Below are 17,119 nucleotides of genomic sequence, written 5' to 3'. Positions count from 1 at the left end.
GGACAACCATATGTATCGTACACAGCTAACCCTTCCTTCTTTCCCACTTCCCATAAATTTCCTTATTCCCCTTTTGAAATTGAAAGGCCCCAGCATAAATGGGACACAGCTGACAGTTCTACAGAGCTGAAATTATGGACAACAGCAAAGTATTAATACAACTGTCTTAAAGAATTCGTTGAGTTTACAATGGAATAACTGTAACAGATCACGTTAGCAGTCCTAATCAGCAAGCATTGCAACTCTACCTTATAATCCATGCAGACAAAACACAGCAGTGTCCACCAACAAACAAAAGTTACATCAACAGACATGCACATAACACAATGGGAGGAGAAAGGTGGCATTCCCTATGTACCTTAATACACTGTTGTTAAATGAAAATTTAAGATTGAAAACATATTCAACTACAGTAACAGGAATTCTTTCGAAGACCTCTAAAACTTCATGAAGAAAACATTTTGATCAATACCTGGCTTGAATAAGACATCCCTTTCCAATAACAGTGGCCTCTACAGGAAGATCAATTGTGGTGAAAAGGACATCAGGAACTTTTTGCTTCCTGCAGTTGTAACAATAAGTGAGGTGAGCAGGGAATGGCATGTTCAATTCATCGTATGGTATATGGCAAAATCCACAACCTGGTGGTGAAGCTTCTTCAATCCTAAAAATACATTATGGAGAACATACTTAAAACATCCACATCTTATTAACAAGCATCAGCATGTGCACATGTGTACTGCATTTCATCAATGAAAGGTTAAAATTTGGTTGCACACTAGCTAATACATAAATTAGGCTTGTGCTCAAACTTATGATACAGGGATCGAATACATACAGCGGCCAATGATTGATGTACTCCTAAAACATTACTGAGCTAGCTTTAGGCTCTACAACTTTTTAAATGTAGTTCATGGTACATCACATTTACAGAGAATTTGCGGTACCAAATGTAAGTCTCTTATCTGATTGTATCAAAAAACCTACTCAAGCCTAATAAGCAGAACATAAATGACAGAACAACCATCCTACTGAGAAGCACAATAGATGTTAACATTGCAAAAATATTCTCTACACTAAAGTATCTGGTAAAACTTGCTGTTCATTTAAAACAGACAGTCCTCCTTCCCAGCAGGAAAAATCCAGGAGCGACCACTATAAAAAATATGAACAAGGAACATGTATGCTAACATCATTCCTGCAAACTTACTTTGTTTCACATAAACCAGTGCTTCTCAGTTATTTTTGAGGAGATGCTTAAAACAAATTCGAGAGACTTGGAACATTAAGGATCACTTTGGCAAGCATATTTTGTCTCAAACATGGTTTGAGACACATCTGTCTGTCTGGTTGCTTTATCTTACTTTGTTATCCTTGCCAAGACTCTTAGTAGCACTGAAATACATATTTAGATAAAAACAGAATTTCCTTCACAATGTGAGCACATTTCTTTCTTTCCATCTCTTATTCTTTTGATAGAATGTAGAGCGATATACTGAATATAGATACAAATATTTGTGTTCTGGCTACGTTTTTCAAGACCCTATCTGCACAAGAAGATAACAGCCTCTTGATAGAGTAAAAAATAATAATAATAATAAACTGCACAACATTAGCAGGATTATATGAAAAAAGTAATACAAGTGTTAATATTTAACAAATAGCCTTACTTGTGACTTAAAGTCACCCCTTGAAATATATGCTCACCTTTCTGACAAATAAGCAACCATTATGTATTAACCTAACTAGTTGGGTTTTTTTTGTTTTTGTGGGTTTTTTTACCCAAAGTAATTGTCTGTCAATAATCATTCTTTAAGTTTTATTTGCAAAAGCAGAAACAAAGGGATGTATAAGGAAACTTCATGGTTTTCATTCAGTTTCTTGATTTTTGTTTCATGAACTTCACCTAAAAACATACATCTTGTGAAAAAAAATCTGTGACCATCACTGCTTTACAACTAAGCTATTTTATCTCCTACACACAGAGCACATATACAGATATGATAGCCACAGTAGAATTTGGCTTACATAACATATGATACATCTGTCATTTTTTCTATGTGATATAAAGTTAAGAAAGATACCTGAGGAACGGCAAAGAGAAAAACTGAGTTATCATCTGTGGTTAGTATCAAATGTGTTACCTTATTCAGACTGTTAAAAATAAAAATAGAATATCTAATTTGTTGTAGAGTTCCATTACTTCTGTTGTTGTTGTTGTTAGTGAAAAGCAGTAAAGTGGTTGGTCCCGCATCCTGCACTGTAACACTGTAACCTACCCTAATAGAGAAGAACTATCTTGGCTGTGAGGAAAAAAATCAACCTCTCCCTTCTCTGACCCTATGGAAAAGAAGCCAGGCTGCCATGACAACCTTTGATCCAAACAGCCTTCCATGGTGCCATCCTGAAGAAACCTAGGGTTCAGTACAGCTGCTGTGCCAGACGCGGACAAAATACAGACCTCTTCACTATAAGAGAAAAAAATTACAACAGAGTGAATTCCTACTACTCAGTACTGCTTTCAAATAAAACGATTAGACTAAAAAGTCTTGTACTTAAGTCTCTGTAAATTCAATATAGCTACTAATTTTACACATTCATTCAATTTTATCCATGAGACCACACACACAATCCTCTTTCAGTATTTAAATTATGTTACCAGTAAGCAAAGCAGGAATGAACAGAAAGACTAAAGAGCTTTGCCTAACATTATAAAGAATATAGTACAGTACCACAAAGGTTACCCAGGTTTTTGACACTACAGTTAATGAAAAGAAATCCAGTCATCCAACAAAGGCAAAGAAATGTTTAAAAAATGAAAAAGCATAACTGTTTACCAAAGTGAACTGGAAGCTGAGAGTGTCATCATCTTACAGACAATTACTCTCAAAATGAAGTTACAATACAACGTGGACAACAAGATGCTTCTTGGAAGATAGTAAGTAGCAGAACTACCAACAACTACAATCATAGTACATACAGCACGTAAAATAACCAGCCACATTCCTGGTTTGGAAGAGTTAAAACTCTCAGAAATGCAAAGCATGATTCACAAAGCTTTTAGCATTTTTAAATTAGTTAAATATGAAATAAACCTATAATATTCAGTACTTAAAATACTATGATGAAAAAAAATACGGAAAACATCTTTCCTACATTTTCTAGAATGATATATTTGCCTTCTTTATTTGTCATTTCTTTTTTCAGAATCATTTTTATACACCATATCTAGCAGAGCAGTACTACAGACACAGCTTTGCTCTTTATGGAATAAATATTAATTGACAAGTAAGTACAAAAACTCAAACATTAAACTACACTAAGTTTCTAAAGGAAATGAATGTATGAAATCTTAAAATTGACTGCCTAACTCTGTACAGTTTTACCCAATACCTAAAGTTAAACAAGATTATATATTAATTCTGTAACAAGATGAATTGTAAGATATTTCTCCCTATCTCCAGACTTCTCACAGATTATTAAGGCATAAAATATACAAGATTAGCATTTCTTAGTGAACAGGAATTCAGCAAGACACAGGAATTTTGGCCTGAGTAGGACACATGCCTGGGGGAGCTTACTGCTTTCTAAAACTGGACTTTCAGAAAGACTACTGCAGAGCTGCAGTTTTACATACTCTAAAATAATGACACGCACTTTTTTAAAAAGAAATGCAGTATATTTATACCTCAAGCATTCTTATGCATTAGGCAGCACATTTTCCTTTAACGTACATTTAATACATTCCTAGTAAAGAACTTGTGTCTCAAGTTTGATGTTTACCACTGAAGTACCAGTCCACCACTTTTACTTCAAGTAGATTAGGTTTAGAAAACTTCAAAGAAATTGGTACTACTTCTACAAACACAAACATTCAGGTTTGAATTTTTTTTTTTTTTAATGCAGTAATAAGAACAACAGTGTCACTACGAAATAAATGAAAACCCAGCGAAAGCCCAAACCAAAACCTATTAACAAAAAGGAAATCTGAAAGACTGTTTAAATTTTTAAGCTCAGTTCTGAAACTTAAGGAAATTACTTCAGCATGTTCTCCAAAGTAGACCTAGTAGAGAGTGACAACAACTGTGCTGAAACAGTTCTCTGTCTGTAATCCATTGAAAAATAAATAAATTTTCTGTGGCATTTTGAAAAATCATGATTTACCAAATGCTAGTTGATTCACTGTAGCCCACTACAGCATGACAACCCAATGCCTTGGCATGGGATTTTATTTCTTGTCTGATTTCTGCCCACCACGCATCTCGTGTCTCTGGTTCATCTGAAAGACAAAGTACAAATCAGTTCACTATTCCGCACTATGCCAATATAAAGTTTCATGCAATTAATCTCACAGGCTGAAATTTTCATATTCAAGTGTTTTATCTGAGGACTTCCTATTTCCTAGCTGTCACACTACAAGTATTGAGCAAACATGAACATCAACAGGGCTGTGTCATTAATGTTCCTGTTTATCACTCACGGAACTGGTTCTGACAAATTACTGTGTTCTTGTTGTGGTCTGTAAGACACCAAGTAGTGGAGACACTACTTCAGTCTGTACCATCTTTAAGATCATGCTATCAGTTTTCAACAATTTAAGAATAGCATCTAACTTGCAATAAAGCATCAAAGATCTTTTCTAACAAAAGAAAAACTACTACTAATAATGAAACAGTATTTAGAGTAATACATTGATATTTACCTCACATCTTTGAAATAACCTGAATATTTTTTCTACTGTAAGCAGAAGTACTGTTAGCAGATTTTTAAAACCATTTGCACAAGACTGAATCACCAGTCAAACACAGTGCTCTGCAGTTCTTGGTTTACCACTTCTAACTTATAATAACAAACAGTACAAATTTTAAGCTATTTTTAAATTAACAGCATGAAGAAGAACAAGAAGTATGTTGACTACATACTTGACAACATATTTTTTGCTTCAGTATCCTGATGACTGTCCTGGTGACTGTGCTTTTTTTTTTTTTTCCTCCTTCCAAAATGGATTATTTATCTCATCATCTCTATTGCCTCTGGGGTGCATCCTGAATATTAAATACACTCTAACTCCTTACCCTGAGAACTACATTAAAATGCAAAAGAAAAGTATTACTAGGATAAGTTCATGCAATTTATTTGAGTGTTTAGAAACAAGTTTCTCAAAATTAAAGCTATCCCTGTAAACTTTTTATATATGAATTCAAAAACTACAGTTTAAAACTAAGGTTTATAAAGTGCTTCATCTTTCAAAATGGAAAACTATGTTGACTGTTGATACATAAAACAAGGGAGAAAACAAAACCAAACTGTAGGCGCTCAGATCTACAAGAGGATCTGAACAGATAGATTCTCACACAATTCCGCTGGAATCAATTGCATTTGGCATGGATACAAGTTCTAGCCATCAGGATCTCGTTGCTAAGTCATAATATAAAATATGAAATCTGAGAACCATTGGGAGCCACTTTCGCACTTTTGTGCTATTAGGAATATTTATAAATATAGTGTATGATAATTCGATATCATACACTAAGTTCTCTGACAACGTGATGAACAAAAATGGAAGATGCAGATATACAGATATTTTGAAACCTACTGAAACAAAAACATCGTACAGCAAGATACATTCATCCATGATTTCACCTCAGTTTTCTTTTTTTATTAATTCAGAATTTGGCTTTCAGCTTTCTAAAATAAACCAATGATCATTTTGTAATAATTAAAAAGCAAGCACAAAGGTTTGTATTAATAAGTTAGTTATTCAACCATATCTATTTTAAGATATTATTGCTTGTGTACTCATACTGTACTAACAGCAGGCTTGGGTGTGTAGAATCAAGGTCATCCAACATTCGCTTTAAGAAACATGCTAATGACAACAAAAAACTACAGTGATCATGGAGAACCTTCCTAAGAACTGAGACAAAAAATATAGACACCAAAACATAAAGCAGACTGAGGATTTTCATGAATTGTATCAATCACGCTACACTCCAGTTGAGTTTACCTTCAGCAGGTTTCAACACATTCCCAGTAAAATCTCTAGGCATTGCATTTTGCCGTTCCTCAGAATGAAACCAGCATTGAAACAGTTTTACTGGCAGGAAAAATCAAGTGCTCAAGACTCAGATGACTGTGGTACCTGCTATTAAATTCCCACACTTTTCAGCTTTCAAGAGCTGAGCAGAAGTAGCCCATCACATCACTGCACTGGACTTCCCAAGTTCACTGTTGATAACAGTGTTATCAACTTTTTGTTACACATCAAGCAACTTTTTATTGCATGTGTTCGGGTACAGAAATGCACAGGCTGTCCTCGCTGCCACCAGTTAACAGAAGCATTACTATGCAACCAGAGGAACTTTGGAAACACATTTTAAGGCAAAGACCACGACGTCAGACAAAACACATTAAGCTACAGGAAGATGTGAGACCATAAGCAAACCAATTAAATGTCATCACTAATTCTTCCTGGTAGAATGTAAAAGGGTCTAAAGAGACATTTCTCCTTCTTCCATCCAATCACAGTCAAGAAGTTTGCTTATTAATGTGTTTCCCTCTATAAGAGAATGGTTTAACTAGGTAGAAAAACTGGGAGCACTGACCACACAAGACATTTCTTGCTCAACCAGGCTTGATCACAGGCTGCTGGATGTAAGCACTGATGGAATAGCCAGTGACATTTTTATGATTCACAGAAAAACCTGCAATGGAGATGTAAGTGGACCACTGCAATCTTTTCCCAGACATAAAGACTTAGGCAAAGGAAAGTTAATTTTATTATTATCGTTAGTTTTCTCTTCACATCCTCAGGTACCACTTGGCAAATACTGCTAATGACCTCTCTGTGCAAATGAAATGATGTTGTAATGAAAGACTTGAAAGCAAGAGGTGAAGCAATGGGGTGAACAAATGAGGCATTGTGGGGTAAAGAACAAGATTACAAGCAAGAAAATGATAGTAAAAACGAATGTGGACACAGGAAAAACTGAAACAGAATGAAATGTTGAAACAGAACAGACATGCTCAAAGGGAACAGAAATGGCTGAGAGAGAAGTGACGGGTCCCAACCTCTACTACAAACACGTAACTTTCCTCAACAGGAAATTTAGCTTTTAAATCAAAGTTAAGAGCAAGTTTTTAAGAGAGTTAACACAATTTTCTTACCCAGTCTATCTACAAGAATGCCTTATCATAATGAAAAGTGCATATTTTGTGAGGTTGCTCAACACTATGTCTTGCTCAAGCAACATTTAACTCTTCACTCTAAGCATCTGTAATTACTGTAGTAATGTAATGCATGATTTTCATTCTTATTAAAGATAAGAACCATTTTCCAGTCATTATCTTCACTGCTCACAGGATCAGGCTCAATATCTTTCAAAAAAATAAAAATAAAAAAATCCAACAAATTCTCATTGTGAAAGTTCAAAAAGGTCATGCATAAACAACTGCTTGTAAGTAGAAGACCCAGCCTCCTTTAAGACATTCAACTGAGTCACTATATTTTCCCTTCCAGAAAGGGAATAATAAGGATCAGTATATTAATACTGTACATTCACACACAATTTACATAAACTTACCTTTGCATATAAAAATACAAAATGATTGTCTACAGTTAAGATCAAACACTATGACATTGCAGTAATAAATTGATACAGAACACTGAATGCAGTGCAATGTGTAGCATTCAAATTCTTCTGACAAATATTTTCACAAGCAGCCTTGTTTGACACAAGCCACACAATTTCACATGGGGATGCCATTGTAGCATTTACAAGTTTAGTAAAGCTAAGGATTTACATAAACAATTAGAGGAGTTAGGGAAGCAGGATGGCATGTGTCCAGCACACTCTGTATGAGTGTCTGTTGTTGTTTTTCACTAAGGCAAAAGCTTAAGAACTAAGGGTTTGCAAAGCAGATTCAGCAGACAGTAGCCAGAAACGGTGGGTATTTTGGCGCATGCTTGGATCAGGTGACAGTACAGACTGAAAACTATGGCAGCTCACTGAAATGGTTACAGAAAGTAATGGCCCTGGATTCTAGGTGGAAGCAAAAAGGCAAGCATACATAGCACTCAATCACAAGCTTTTCTAGCAAATCCATCAACTAGTTTATAGCAAGGTTTATCTAAACTCCAAACAAGGAAGTCTGCAAAAATTACACTGCTATTACATACTCTTTATTGGAAATCACAGACTGAATATTAACCTGCTTTCATTAGTGTTTCAAAATTGGCATGATATTTATAACGAAATAGAAGCAAAGCATACTGTTTCAAGAGTTGAAGACTTGAGAAACAATGCTGCAAACAAGAACAGCTTTCTATAAAAATCGTGCCAACTCAAACCCTCTCCAGTTAAAATTTTTCCAAAATTATTTAACGGCTTCAGTAACTACAAACACTGCCTTTATTTGGTGCCCCAATTGTTTTTTTTGGTTCATAAACCACCCATTTCTTTCATTCAAAGTATAGGATTGATTTCTTTCACCTGGATAACACTTAACACTGTAGATGTTTTTTATTCACAAGAAGCAACATCTTTCCAGTTATCTGTTAAGAGGCTGTCTTCAAGGCCTTTCAAGAATCAGCACTAGGCTAGGTCCCCTACAAATCTTTAAAACAAGAGTTAGGTACACAAGAGTTACTGCATTAAAGTTGAATTCTAAAAAAGACATCCTGAGAAAAGCTCTTAAGTAGGAGCTGTATTGGCTCATTTCAACGTATCATAATACTTCATATTGAAATTTAGTGAATATTTACATTTACCATGCAGCATTCCAAAATGACAAGGACAATCACACTGGGAGTTCTGTCAACCTACAAATGATTCTTCGTGCTGGCACCTCAAAAAATAGCAATGAAGACAGCAAATTTAAACTCTGAATCTTTCACTAGGTAGAGTCATAATCCACACTTTTCTGAGGCGGCCTCCATCTTAATAACCTCACAGTAGCAGTAGAGTTTCCTTATCCTCTTATTCTCAAATCTTCTCTATTACAACCTATTAATCAGCTTATATTGAGGAGGGAGGAGAGGGGAAGTTGCTTGTTTTGTTTTCTGGGTGTGAGATTGGGTGTTTTGGGGGGCGGTCCTTTTCCTTTAAGAAATATCTTTGTCAGGTTTACAAGCACCTTCCCTGGAGTTTCACCTACAAGTCTAATTTGATGCTCTCTGGCTACCCCATAAATTAATGTATTTCCCATAACCTTTCTAAACTATTTAACAGTGCACAGAAAGTTTCTTGCCTGTGTATCCTAAAACATACAACAAATGACTAATCCTGCAACAGATGAAAACTAATCTGAAACTTTCCCAAGATTCTCAATGCTTTTTTTCTCTCCTCTTTAAACTGTTCTCTATGTTTATCTTTGAGACAAAGTTGGGAAAATGAAAGCTTTTTTTATAATTCAGAAACCAAAGAAAATAGATTATTGGGATTTATCATACGAAAACTAAGATGCAAAAAAGCAGTGCATACATATCACCAAAGAGAAATGGTAGACTTACTCCTACAAAATTTAAAACTACAGATAAACCACCCAGGCTAAAGAACAGTACTGTGTCAGTGATTCCCTGGCACATGAAATGAGGTCAGAAAGCATGTACTTTATTTCTCAAGCCCAACTGCCGAATGAGAAAAAACACAGCTGCTGATGTTGAAGGAATTCTTCAATTACTTAAGATGCAGCACCTAGGATTAAAACCACAACCAGCCTTCACACATTTGTAGGATAAGGTATTTCAGCTGGCTGACTGAACACAAAATTACTCCTTTGCAGGCCTACTCTTCTTCTATTGAGTTAGTCAGGACAAGAGAGACACTCTGCAAGCGCATGGTCACCACAAGACCGCAGGACCACATGGCAGAAACAGTACAGAAAAGCAGACTGCTCCTTCCAGCAGCAGCATACTACTGAGATGCGTTAGATTTAATGAAGATACACTTTCAGATGGGAAGAAGCAAAGTTTCCCTCAGCAACATTCCCACCACAACGCCCGAATATTCTTAATTGCAAATAGTCCACTGAAAACCCTATATCACTGCTGGAAGACCAGAGAATACTGATTTTTCTCATAAAAAAAGAAAAAAGAAAAAAAAAAAAAGCAGTTGCTCTAACTATAAAACAGAAATAAAAGTCTCAGTTAGTTGGAGCACCTCCTGTAAGATGAAAGGCTGATAGATCCAGAACTGTTCAGCTTAGAGAAGACTGAGGGGGGAATCTCATCACTGTTCATAAATATCTGAAGTGTAGGAGTCAAATAAATGGGATCAGGCTCTTTTCAGTGGTGCAGTGACAGGTTAGGGGGAACAGACAGAAACTGAAATACAAGAAGTTCCATACAAGGAATGAATAAGGAAAACTTCTTTACTGTGGAGAGAGACAGAGCGCAGGAACAGAATGCCTGGAGAGGTGGTGTAATCTCCTTCTCTGGAGATATTCAAGACCCACCTGGATGTTTTCCTGTGTAATCTACCACAGGGATCTTGTTTTATCAGAGGGATTGGACTCTATGATTTACACAGCTCCCTTTCAACCATTACTGTGTGATTTTGAAACTTCTTTTTCTTTGATACGGGTGAATGTGTTTGTAATTTAGAAAGGAACATCTGTATGGAATTACACTTCCATACAGAAATTCTAAAGCAAATTGAGGCATTTTAACTGTTTCATCCCTAAAAGACAACTATAGGAATCCTAACTCAGAAGTCTGGCTTTTGGAATCACACTTTACCTTCCCATCAGCTAACTAACTCTTTTACATTCGTAAACAAACTTACATTCTTGACATTCCCAGCCTTGAAACGTTCCTAATTTGTTCCTAACCTCAAACAAATAATCCATGGAACACTTTAAACTTTCAGATACCTGAGGATTAGCATCTCCTAAATCTTAGACTGACATAAACAAAAAACAAATATTTTGTAATGTTCATTGTGTGACCTACATGAATTCAATTCTGTATATCTAAACAAAATATTTCAGATGAAAAAAAAATCAGTAATTGGAATTTTACCCTAAAAAAAGCCAAGTCTCCATTGTTCTGCACTTTGTTTACTAGTCACACATCGCAAGCTATGTGACTGATCTTCAGGACAAACAAGCAAGAATTACTTGGACAGATCACTGCATAATTAAACCTTTTCTTTACACATCGTCTTTGAAGGAAGAATTTTCCATACTGGTTCAAACAAATCTGCTGAAAAATACTATCAGCATGAACTGCAGGGCTGTAAAGTTTAGACCCTGTAACTTTTCCTTTTAATGGTAGGTGAAGGTCTTATATGTTCTATGCATGCTGCAAAAGACTTTTTTTTTTTTAAGTTATCACACCATCAAACTGGCAGCAGTAATTGGGTTAATAGAAAAGGGAAATATCATGTAATACAACCAAAAAAACCTCAAATCAAATAGTAACACATTTGAAGTCTAAAAAATAATACTGTTTTTTTATGTACATATTAAAAATTAAACCTAAAATTAAACTATTATTAAGATAACTCTTAAAAATGAAGGTTTAGTCCTCAGCATACTTCCCTAGCACTGCAAGTTTCAAAAATGCTGTTCAGGCATAATAAAATGTTAACCACCGTAACTAAATTGTCTCTGGAAAATTAAGTGTGTCACACCTAATTGTGTCACTAGCTTTTAATTATCATCTCAATCAGTCATTCATTCTCTAGCACTGATGTCCTTACAGCTGTGCTCAAGGTTCCTCTAATAACAAATCAACTGGGAGTAAGTACCATACAGGAATGTTTTAATTGATCCTATTACAGTAACAGGGACAGTCCACTGCTTTGATGAGCTGCTAGCTAGTAAAGATACTCCTCATTTTCAACTTCTACCTGTTTGCTTTGTCATTTAGGCACAGTAAGTGCAACTGATTTTAAAACAAGCAATCTTCAAAGAACATCCTGAAATGATGGGACTGTCAGTCGAAACTGGAGCAAAGTAGTAAACAAAGCACATTTTTAAAAACCTCTCAGTGTAAATGTAATAACTAGTATCAAAAAATGAACTATGTATATGTTTTGAAGTCTTAAGTCCAAATACCTGGAAACTTAAAGTATGCAAGAACGTTATTTTATCTAATACAGTCATTGAAAGAACCACACAGAACTTCAAAGAAAGTAAGAGATTAATCTCTCAACAAACACAGATGTTCACAGACAAGACTACCACTTTCTGGCTGACTGCTATGCAGTCAAATTCCCTCACTACACAACTGCAGAAATTATCTGGCAGAAATTAATACAGCCTCTGCATTTCCTATTCATTGTTTACACTCCTCATGCTTTGACTGTTGTATACACAGATCCACAGATCTTCCACAGCCTGTGCTCATATACCTTCACAACCACATGTTTCTGTTTTTGCTAGTCACACTAGCAGAAGAACCCTCTCTAAACTTCTGGATTCAAGGAGTCTTTCCTACAGGACTTCAACAAGACTGCATGGAGACAAAACAACTCAAAAGTTACAAAAAACACTGACAATATATCTGCAGAAGATCAAAGACAGATCTTGCTGTCTAGCAGAATTTAAAGTACAAAGTAAATGAGGAAGAAAAAAAAAAAACAACTATTGTTTTTTTCGATGAGAAACGTGGTGCACTGAAGAACTTCGTATTCAAACCAAGAAAGAAGAGCTCTCATGCTAATTCAGCTCAGAAAATGGATCTTATCCATTAACATTTACCCACTGCAGTTCCTACTACCCTGCTAAGGTCAGCTAGAACTTGTATAATCTGCAAATTACACTCCAGTTTCCTAAAACTCTGTCAAAGTTTTACAAATACATGTTTTTCTGTTGTTCTGTAGTATTTTGGAAGCTGTCATTTCAACTAACTTTGTTCCAGTTTTCTTCTAATATACCCTGGACAAAGTAAGAAACCGTACAACTACGTCTTTCCACTCGTAGAGTGGCACAGCATAAGGCTGACCAAAACTCATCACGAAACATGAAGCAAAACCATGACATCAGGATAACTGTTATAGTCAAACCTCATGTTTTGAAATTAGGACAAGTGATCTGCAACAACTTTCAAGACTACCATTCACTCTCTCTCATGTTCTACCAGTTCAAACTGTAGTGGTGAAATAAGCAATAGTTGCATTGAAGCATCTGTGCAGCAAAAAGTCAATGCTGACTCCCACGTCATTAACCAAATTTCAGAGAGAAACTAAAACTAACTAAATAGCAGTACTTAGTATTAGAGCAAAGATTTCTAAAACAAAGACTTTAAATGTAAAATTTGTTAATATATGAATCTTTAAGAGAATACCTGAATAGTCACTGACAATGATGAACCTTTCTTCAATTACACAGACATCTGCTCAAAACTCACTAAGTAAAAAAATCACACACGCAGTTCCAAAGGAAATTATTTCCTTAAGAAATGAGTGCATCTGCTTCAAAAGAGACTATTCAAAAATTAATCACATTAATCATAAGAACCATTTGAAAATACTCACTCCTCTGAAATAAACATTTCAGAGCAAAGAAGCAGAATAAAATATTACTGAAAAACATCATAATTTAATACACGTATTAATAAAGAACAAAAAGTTAAAGATTCATTCAGACACCATGTAGCTTTTATTCATTCTCCCCCATTCAGAAAACACCCTGACAACTGCTGTACCATTATTCTATCAATACACACTGATGTGTTGCAAGTCAATCCGGAAATTCTTCAAGAAAAACCTAGAGGTCAACCTTAAAATGTAGTTGTCCTTTTTTTTTTTTTTTTTTTTAAAGATCTGAACTTTAGACTGTAATGAGAACATTCTGATGTTTCCTACTGCATTTTTTTCAAGTACACCACATTACCACTCCAGATAGCAGTAAGAAATGTAATTTGCACAACCACTGTATGTTCGTATTTCCATGACAGAAAAGCATTCAGTTTTAGAATCAAAACATTTTCAGGCTTTCCTCTTGCCTTTCCTCACGTAAGAAACAAGCATTCTGGAGAATTTCACACTCCAATAACAAGTCAGGAATATCACACAAGGATCTCAGAAGAGCTCTGGGAATTATATTAACAATCTTTTTTCCTTTCACATTTCTGACTACTGGAGCTAAAGAAGCACTATTAGAGCAGCTCCCTGAAGCAGGAGGTTAAAAATGTGACTACTTGAATATATTGGATACTTTAGTCTATGAAATGACTGTATGTGAAAGTGATGTCTACTGAACAAGTTTCTTTTACTTGCTTAGGAACCTTTCTTCTCTGTATTGAACCTTAAGGAAAAACTACCAAAGATCCAGCCTGCTGGACCTAGGACTTCTTTCACACTTTTATATTTACAATACATCTTTAACATCCTCTTGTAGGATGCCACAGAAATGGCATCCAGTAGTGCCCTTGTTTCGACAAATTTGTGCTCTTCACCTCTACATTTATACTGCAGATTCATCTTGACCACAGCTTATTCCTAACTTTGCAAATGTGTAACAATTATGTCAATAACTATGCACAATTTGTAGTTTAAGAAATTTATTTTTCCTTCATCAAATTCAAATAATTCCTTACTTCCACATTTGATTTTCAGGCATGCTCAAATCTCTGCATCTTTTCATCAAATGTCGCCACATCTTACACATTAAACAACCTCCTGACCACTAGAAAAGAAAGAAAAGGAATTTCTTTCCATATCCTTACGAAGCCTGAACAGTTTCTAAAAGGAAAATAATTTTAGGCTACTTATGGTTGTGATTACATTCTTACTAACAGGAATACACAGTAAATGCACAGTACTCTTTCCCTTAACCTTTAAAAGCCTCTTCTCTCCTTCAAGCCAAGCATTAAGAGACTTGGCAAGAAACGTCTAGAAGAGGGAGATAAACAGAAATTTTAGATTTCTCAATAGTAGCAGATTTACACAACACCATCATTATTTCAGTCTAAGACAGAGTTAAAGTATATCATCTGAACTCTACTACAAAATCTACTGCCTACTGCACATCACACCTAACACCTGATGCACTGTATTCCTTTGCTCTTCTTGTTCAGCAGCATCCCTGGCAATGAAAAACCAACAAATGTGAATACAACTCGCACAGTCCCTGACCAATAAGACAAATCAAGAGTGAGAGAGCTGCTGACACGTGTCAAGGCTAAAGAAATATAGACAGTTCTGGCTCGCAGGAAACTATTAACTCTAAAATTAGTGCTTGATTTAGGCTTCTCTGCTCCAGAATTTCTGCATAACCAACACCTTTGGGTATAAATACATATAACAGACTTCATGTCTTCATTTTTCTGTCACCTCTAAGCAATTTAGGCCATTGTTTTAAAATGAAGTCATGACTAGCTGGCCTTTAGTTTTGTAGGCTTACATTACTGCATTCCTTTTTAGCCTTGTTTAATGCAGTTTAGTGTCAGTACACAATTAATCTACTCCATTATTCTAATAAAATTTCCATAATAACATGAAACATCTTGAACCAGGCTACACTACACCAATAATAAATCTGAAAATTTCATAACATTATTTTCATATGAAAATTGAAATTCAAATTAAAAGATCCTATTTCATAACAAGAAAATAAACAAAAATAAAACAAACGAAAAAGCCATAAAACCTCCTAATTCTGACGTTCCAGGACATTTAATGTGGGAAGAAACAAGGACAAAAAAATTAGCCAGTGGTTTCACACACTACCTGTAATTGAACTATCTGTAAAATGAAAAACGTATATAGATAATTAAACTAAAGTTTGGAGCATGACTGTGTACAATTTCCAAAGACACAATACAGATGTGCAAAGCAACATTTCAGTAACAAGAAGGCAAGTTTGATTCTGGGGAAAAACGAATCCCTCCAAGTCACCTTTCTGCCTTTGTACTGTGTCAGTTTTGAAAATAGCAATGCTTGGCAGGCTTCACTGACTTGGATATTATAAGCATGGAAGTTACACCTCTGCTTCTTCCATACCATTTTATATTTCCAGAAGGAAGAAAGGGAATCTTTAAGAAAGATCGTTTTCATTTTTCCCTGTAAGAGGCCAGTACTTCACATAGCTTTCATGTAGACTGTACCATAACTCTTCCATTTTCTCTGGAGCTGTATAAAGATGTTACACATTCTGATCCCTAAAACAGCATAAAAAGTAGAAAATTGGGGCTTTTTCACATTAGGTTTTGAAGAGATTTAAAAGCTTAAATAATTCTGCTGTAAAACTTGCAAGATAATTCTATCTCACAATACAAGATTTATGAACCGGCACATTCTAGACAACATACTACCCTCTCTGAAGAGACCATCTTCTTTAGTCTATTTTTCTTGCTTTCAGCATACTTTATGTCAAATATTTAGAACAAACATATTCATTGATTTCCTGAAATTAACAGAAGTACAGCCATTATTAAATAAAGTGCAATATCATGCAAACTAAAACAAAACAACAACAACAAAAAAATCACATTTGACATGATCCCAACTGTGTAAAATCAGAATCCATTCTCCTTACCTAGCTCACTTGTTTTCTAGACGCAAGGCTTTTTGGATTAGTATAATATTAATCTTAGGAATACTATTTTATACTAAAACAATGTTTTGTGATTTTAAAGAAAGCCTTCAACAACATTAGAACAAGACATTGAGGCATGTCACTGTTAAACAGATTTAAATTTGAAGCATTAACCTAATTAATATCCTACAGCATATCTAAGAACTTCACTGAGCTGCCATAATTTCTGTCAGCATATGTAGTACTGAATGACTAGTAAAATACCTGAATTGAAACTATTCCAGTCTAGCAGTTTGTATGATCTTGTGTTACCCATAATTCCGACAAAGGCTGAGTTCAAAACAGCAAATTAGTAGATCAGTTATAGGAGCAGAAAAGTGAAAAAATAAAAAACTACCAACAAGAACACAATTGACAACATCACTCCACAGGAACTGGAAAGACACAGACAGCAGAGTTAATAAGAGGCTGAAAGGGAAAAAAGGAGCATGCTATAGCAATCTAGCAGTAGGCGTGATCAAAGTGTACAATAAACAGCAATTACTGTGTAATCCGTAAGTTCTCAAACAACCTCTTTTAGTATTTTTTCCTCTTCTACAATTTCCTGCATATTCACTTGCCAGCTTAAGTAATT

General features: G+C 35.2%; 1 protein-coding gene across 9 annotated transcripts in view; it reads right to left on the bottom strand.

Moving 5' to 3' along the window:
• The window catches only part of C2CD5 (C2 calcium dependent domain containing 5), a 64,660-nt gene that overhangs the window by 20,969 nt on the left and 26,572 nt on the right, over nucleotides 1-17,119 (bottom strand). For 4 of the 9 annotated variants that reach the window (XR_006171466.1, XM_042834902.1, XM_042834905.1 and 1 more), the window contains exons 10-12: nucleotides 4,165-4,279; nucleotides 2,280-2,468; nucleotides 473-664 (exon numbers count right to left, since the gene is read on the bottom strand). Coding sequence is in view for 8 of the 9 variants with exons in the window: in XM_042834902.1 (XP_042690836.1) it covers nucleotides 473-664; nucleotides 2,280-2,468; nucleotides 4,165-4,279 (496 nt within the window). In the remaining variant the exon portion in view is untranslated. The remainder of the gene's footprint in view (nucleotides 1-472; nucleotides 665-2,279; nucleotides 2,469-4,164; nucleotides 4,280-17,119) is intronic. The other 5 variants (XM_042834909.1, XM_042834904.1, XM_042834907.1 and 2 more) reach the window with 2 other exon arrangements.

This window comes from Centrocercus urophasianus, unplaced genomic scaffold (assembly GCF_019232065.1).
Source record: "Centrocercus urophasianus isolate 14NV4802_14NV808 unplaced genomic scaffold, USGS_Curo_1.0 seq_5, whole genome shotgun sequence".
NCBI lineage: Eukaryota > Metazoa > Chordata > Aves > Galliformes > Phasianidae > Centrocercus > Centrocercus urophasianus.
The sequence above is the reverse complement of the archived record's forward strand: the minus strand, read 5'-3'. Positions and strand labels throughout refer to the sequence as shown.